General features: G+C 31.3%; 1 protein-coding gene across 2 annotated transcripts in view; it reads left to right on the top strand.

Annotated features, from left to right (window-relative positions):
- The first annotated feature begins 1,381 nt into the window (after positions 1-1,381).
- The window catches only part of LOC146992960 (acid-sensing ion channel 1C-like), a 50,987-nt gene continuing 45,220 nt past the window's right edge, over positions 1,382-7,148 (top strand). For both annotated transcript variants that reach the window (XM_085809248.1, XM_085809247.1), the window contains exons 1-2: positions 1,382-1,744; positions 3,217-3,388. In XM_085809248.1, the coding sequence (XP_085665374.1) occupies positions 1,399-1,744; positions 3,217-3,388 (518 nt within the window). In that variant the 5' untranslated portion in view covers positions 1,382-1,398. The remainder of the gene's footprint in view (positions 1,745-3,216; positions 3,389-7,148) is intronic.

Below are 7,148 nucleotides of genomic sequence, written 5' to 3'. Positions count from 1 at the left end.
AACTTGCTTTGATTTCGAAGTCTGTCGGACAGCAGGGTGTATGAGTGTTAATACCTTCGAAATCTGCTGGGGTTAGAACCCTTCCTCAAAGCTAACTTGTTTTCTTCAGGCTTCATATTTTTAATTTAGCAAATAATTTTTTTCCTTGTAAGTACAAGAAAGAATACTGACTAGTGCCTTGAGTGTTTTATGGGTCACTTTATCGCAAAAAAATTCCGTGGGATATATTTTTATGGTTTTGATGAGACAGACACTATAAATTTAGTGAACGACTATGAAATATAAGTTATACAACATGAATGTTATAGAATATGAATGTTCATAGAATATGGAATATAAGTTATATAACAAATTGAATCACAAACTGTTCAAGAATTAGAAGAGAATACTTTAAAGTCAGCGAGTGCCGTTATGTGGTTCTCCATTATCGTTACTAGAATATTTGAAGCTGTTTGAAGAATATTGCGCAAAGCTTTAAACTGCAGCACCTACAAAAAAGAGTACATAAGCTGATCAGTAAAATACAACCATCAATAGCAAGTAAAGAGACTTTTAGCCTATGCTTCCAAGTGCTCTCTGATTAAACTAAAAAATTCAGCTGTTATTTACACTTTAACTAATTTGCATTCTGCTGGGAGTTGGCACAAAAAACAAAAGTCAAAATGAAAAGATAACTGGGTTAATTAACATAAAAATTTCAGCTAATTTATTCTTATATTTTTACTTATTTACATTAAATTGAGCTTGTTTCAATTTGATCTGATGACATATAGAGTAAATTATATAAGCCTTTATAAATTCAATAACATTACACTTGTAACTATATAAGGTATTTGCTCCCTTCTTCCAGCATGCCTTCGTGATGTAACGGTAGCACACTCGGGCGTATTCGAAAGTTCCAGGTGCGAGTCCCGGCAAGGGTATTGTTAATTTTTCACATCTCCTCATGCAAAATAACCTAATGACTTCATAACTACATAAGAAAATATCCATTTCAATCTCCAAATCATAAAAATCGTTTATGCTTAAGTAATTCTTAAAACTGAAAGCATAGTTTAACGGTTAAGAAAATTTTAGAATTGCGAAATTAAATTCATTTTTTTAAATGTAGGTCCCTAAATACAGCATTAATTCAAAACGACAAATTTGAAGAATAGTATAAAGGCAAAATATGTTAAACCTTCAGCAGACACGTTCCCGCTGCCCAATTAACTGCGCCTTTTACCATCGTTTCCATGACTACAGTTATAATGAACCAATCCGAAATGTGCTAAGAGTCGAAACTGATTTTATTATCGACCATGAAAATGTAAAAGAAAATTTTCTTTAACATTCATTGCTCATACCTTTCTGATGTGTGATTGTCATAAAAGCCGAAAATATTTTAGACACTCGCACATGGATTCAAGTAAAAGAGTTCAAATAAGTACTCTCGATTTATGCAAAACTTTTGCTGCACAGGCTACAACCCATGGCTTACGGAGAATTTCAGAAACAGAAAAGCCTTTTGGCAAATTTATCTGGGCTGTAATATTTTTAATTGCTCTAGGAGGCTGTGCGTACCACTGTTCTTTCCTAATTACAAAATATCTTCGTTTTGCAAAAGTTACGACGACAGAGGAGGTCCATGCTAGGGAGCTGGACTTTCCTGCACTGACTGTATGCAATTTAAACATTCTCAAAAAGCAGTTCTTGAATGATCAATTGGAAAAGAACAGGAATACTACACATAACCGGTCGAAAGGTTAGTAGTTTTAGAAATGCTCTGTTGTATTATGCACTGATTTCGTTTCTGTTCTAAACATTAAGCATGAAATGTTAAAAACTTAGAATAATGAATGAATTCCTTCACAGCAATATTACAAACCATATCTGAATTTTTTTGCTTTAAATGTTTTATTTAGAGAAATATCTTATATAGTTCCATTCAGAAGTTAAAATTTTAATGTAGCACTGATTTAGGGGAGTTAGGAAGGTTAACGCAAAGCTGCATCGTAACAAGCACGTATTGTACTATAATCACAAATTCTGCGTATGGTTGCAGTAAATATAAAGCAGACTTAAAAGTTTTTTGTTTATATTTCTCTGCATTTCAGATTAATATTTTTTCATGAAATTTTCTATCACATTGAAAATGAGGGAACGGATATGGTCGGTATTGTGTTTCTCCCGTGTGTAACGCGCATACGAGCCACTTTGCCTTAGAAAGTCCTCCACGAAGACATTTCTTCCCTTAGATAGCGTCGTTCTCAAATAAACCGAAACCCAATTAGCCTTCTCTATCCACTATACCGTCAAGGCAACTCCTCATCAGAATTACTTGGAAATAAAATCGTAACTCTACAAAACTTAGGAAAATCGGAACTGTTATTTATTTACCTTCTAGTAACTAATGAAGAAGACTACTTCAGAAATTTTCAGACAATTATATAATTTGCATCTAGCTCATTTGATGAATTTTACACTTTGCTATTGTTAATATTTAACATTCAACTTGTTTGATTTGTTTGATAAATGTCATGAATTATAATGCAAAAAATTTCCTGTTATCGGGCGAAAAAAATGATCGACATGTGGTCGAATAACTGGAAATGTCAGTTAACACTAAACTATCGAAGAAGCTTCACTATGTAGACCCGTTAATTACAGATATTACAGATATGCCATTACACATTATAATAGTTGTACTTTGAAATCAGTGTTTGATTTTATCTCTTTATGCTTAGATCAGTAAAGATACATTGTGTATCTTAAAAACTGTATAATAGAACAAACACATATTATGATAGCTATGAAATTGAGTGAAAATATGAATTGTGTCATCGCAGCCAGGGTAAAGGTCAGTTAATAATGATCACATGTAGAATTACAGTTATTATTCGCTTTCACTTGAGTTGCTGCTCTGAAATCTGCAACTCAAGTGAAAGCAGTGAGGATAAAATAAATTGAATGAAGCACGCAACATGATAAAATTATGGTAATAATAGTAATAATATTGTAACAAGAACAATATCGTAATTTCTAGCATAAGTTAAGTTCTCGTAGTACATAGGATAACAGAGAGTTGAAAAATCTGCACTGGATTGTGTATCCGGAAAAACATTTTAAAATGTAATTTTATATTTTTTCATTTATACTTTTATTGTTACGAATCCAAATAAACTTTACCATCATTTTAAAAAAATTCACTATTGAATCAGTTCAATCTTATTCCAGGTTTCTGCTTCGAATCGGAGGAGGTGTTCATAAAAAAAAGTCGTGCCAAGGACTTGAGTGACATTTGGGCTAATCTAGGAGTAACCTTAACACACCTTGAAACATATGGTCACAAAGTGTATGATTTAATCGTACAATGCACTTACAATATGAAAGATTGCTTTAATCAGAGGTAAGCAATTATATTATATTGAAAGAATATTAAAACGCAATTGTTCTTTTCTGTCGAACTCTATGAATTCATGTTCTAGCAATTTAAGTAACATAAACATCATTAATAACATAACAAACATAACAATTTAACATAATCTAAAACAGTTCTTTGTCATGTGTGTGTATTTTTTATGTTCGTAAAATTTTCTATTTTATGACAAATCTCGAAACATCTTTATAATAATTGCAACTCTGATATGCTATAAGAGAAAAGTTTCCATGAAAAAAGCCTCCTTTAATTCCATGAAATTCTGTGATTCTAGGATAATTAGTTATGTTTTATAATGAGAAACATAGACTTCTATGGTAACATATAATCAGAAAGGAGAGATGTAAAAGGTTTCAAAATATAGGATGATTCTGAAGAGACAAAATATTTTCCGCTGTTAAAGCCTAAGACCTTTATAATTTGGTACTAAAGTGTGTAATTATTTGTTTTCTTCTTTCAAAATAAGTTCCACATCAAAGACATTTTTGGAATTCTTTGAAGAAAATATGATTTAATGTTCGGATTTAGAATAATCGGATTACATGAGGATTATATGAATCTAATTAACATGCAGATTAAATTTTAATTAAAATCGGGAAAAAGATCAAATAATATCACATAACAGTAGATTCCTGAGCAATCAATAAATGGAGGAGCTATTTAGCGAGAGAATAACTTATATGGAGCTCCAAATGCAGCTTATTTTAATTCATTTCAAAAGTCCTCTTTTAAATTAACCATTTTGGAGTACTATTTTATTATACGATATTTTTTATTCTTTCAGTTTCTTTATTTTTTGATGATTTAAATTCGTTATTGCAGGGTAATTTGCCGAAAAGATTAACTATGTATATCTTACCAAGCTCTGTGTAAATTCAAGTAGTATTTTAAATGCACGTACATTCTATAGCATGCCTATAAATTTTTGGCAACGACTAAAATATGTGCCTTTTATTCTAACTTTATTTAATCGATCTTGAAAATTTATATGTAACTAATACATTTTTTTTTGTTTTATGTGTAACATAGAAAAGGAACAATATACCGTATTTTTTCGATCCTAACTCATCATAAGACATACTTTTAATTTGAAAACCACCAATAAACAGAAACTTTGTTTCATAGAAAAGAAATTAATGAAATAAAATACTAAAATAGATCTATCATTTGTTTTAAGAACTGATTTCGTTTTATTAACAACAATATTTCTATTTAAATTAACAATTTATAAAACTTTATTTATTTGGAGCAATTAACGATACGGAAACATTTGCGATTCTAAGAGGCGTCATCCGTTTTTATCTATGCACGACGAAAACAGACGCTTTACAATCAGAAAAATATGCTGATACATGATGTGTATTGGACATTTGATTAGCAAACTGGCAGCTGCGTAATAACAGCGATAAAAATATATTATTAACAAACGTGTACCAAAGCATTGCAATAATTCTGCTTATTGCGGGTGTAAATTTTACTAATGTTATGAAATGCATAGTATAATTTAATTTAGTTGAAATATATTTCTTGTTTTAACATTTTGTGATCTTAGCCATGCGTATAAAATATATTTGCCTAGTTTACTTTACTAGAATGTTTATTGCAAGTTTCCTGAATGACATTCGTTATTCATTATGATGTCTTTTAAAGCTCCTAAAACTTCCTTACCACAAAAAACTGAAACTTGACTTGAAGCTATTTAACATCCCTTCTGTGGTGCCCAATCGAACGTCCATCATCCTGGAAAAGGCATCTTTTCTGTTGTAGTTTCCTTTTCCACAGATTGCCTAGAACTATGATCCTAAGAATAGCAGAACAATACGTGTAATTTATAAAAAAATGAGTGCAAATAACTTATTTTTACCTTTCCGTGGAGTTTCAGGAAACACGCCTAGATATTCTATACAATGCCGGATTTATTTCTTTGTCGGAAGTAATTATAACTTTCTATTTGCGACAACATCAGGAAGACACACGTAGAATTACAGTTATTATTTTCAGTTTTTTTATAAAAAAGAATAGTCTGCTAAGCTTTCCATAAGTATGAATTGACAATTTAAGCAGGTCTGCGAGACATGCCCAGATTGTCACAATTACCCATTCCTTACAAGTCAGATATTGAGATTAAATCTACTTTATTCATGGCAAACTCAGTCTACTAAATGTAGACACATCTCAAGAGGAAAACTGTCTATATTTCTAAAAAGCGATCATACAGATGCATCAATTAAAGGATGCAATATCATCTGAAAAACTAAGAAAATATTTTTGAGACAGGTATGGAATTAATCTGTGTGCCAGAAGCTCAATTATCCAGCTTTTTTATACCTTCCAGCATAAGAGAATTTACAACAATCATGGGTAACTAATGGGAATCAATAATATTTTCAAAATAATGGGGCTATTTGCATATAATTTAATACGGAATATGGAACTTCTCCGACTGGTGAAAAGGAGACAGCAGTTAATCACTCCAAGAGCATCGTGACTTGCTGTATACAACTGTAGGTTAAATTACCTTAGAGGTATCCTACCTTTACTAGGGAACAACGAAGAATAACGACTATATTTTAATATCAGCAGTCAGATGTTTGCCATAAAATCTCTTGTAATTCACATTCTTTAAATTTTCCGCATGCGAGAGCGAGCTTGTCAAATAAGAACATTTTTAAAATTACATTATATGAGAATAAATTTCGCAAGACAGTTTTAAAACGTGAGACACATTCAAGTTCCAAGTTTCTATTTCTTTATTTATCAATTTAATCTCCAAATTATAATTACTTATCAAAAACAAAATATTTGACATTCAGATCCCTTTAAAATTATGCACTAAATATCTAACACAAAAAAAATAAAGATTCGACACATTGAAGTAAGTAAGACTTGTGTTTAATTCCAACTGAGGGAAACTTCTGGTTTCAACTCACTTCTGAGATTAAAAGATATGACAATCATAAAAGGTATACCTCCCAGACGGGAGAGTGGTTAGTGACTCTGACTGCCGTACTGAAAGGCCAGCTTTCAAATCCCGGAGAAGGCATGGATTAAATTATCTATCCTATCATAGCAGTCAACATTGGCCCACCTGTTAGATGCCTCCATAACAAATGGCTAGTGCCCGCAATTGGAAAAAAATCAAGAAATGCTTTAGATCAGAGGAAATAAAGTAAATTAAATAAAACGGAGCTTAGAATATGCATTGATTTAGCCTGGATCTTTTAGAGAATATATCAATGATGGCGTGATCTGACCTCTTTTCTTTTGTTACACCTACAGAAAACCACTTCTCCACAATTCTGTTAGCTGATATTTAATGCCATTTTCCTGATCGCTTTTCGTTTCTGTGATGGGAATTTTAGTATTGATTTTAGCAGTAGTAGCACAGAGTAATGTTTGCACTTAATACGTTTAGAAAGTAGCGTTTTACATAGACTTGCTACAAAATTTTATCCAAAATGGGAGAATTACCAGTAATTAAAATGACAAATTTCTAGTAAAATTTTCATAGCCACAAATTAGCACCATTGAAAATTTGAATTTTTTGCTGTTTGTTTGTAATAAGACGTTTCCGAGTAGAACGCTGCAAATGTATCATAGAAATTTTGAAAAATTAAGAATTGTATTATTTTAAAATAAAATTATCTAGAATTCAAATCAATCACTTAACACTAGGTAAACATGCAAATGTAAACGGCTGCAAGCACGTGAATAGGATTAATAATTAAAA

This window comes from Stegodyphus dumicola, chromosome X2 (genome assembly GCF_044657685.1).
Source record: "Stegodyphus dumicola isolate Sdum_Otavi_A_Nest chromosome X2, ASM4465768v1".
NCBI lineage: Eukaryota > Metazoa > Arthropoda > Arachnida > Araneae > Eresidae > Stegodyphus > Stegodyphus dumicola.
The sequence above is the reverse complement of the archived record's forward strand: the minus strand, read 5'-3'. Positions and strand labels throughout refer to the sequence as shown.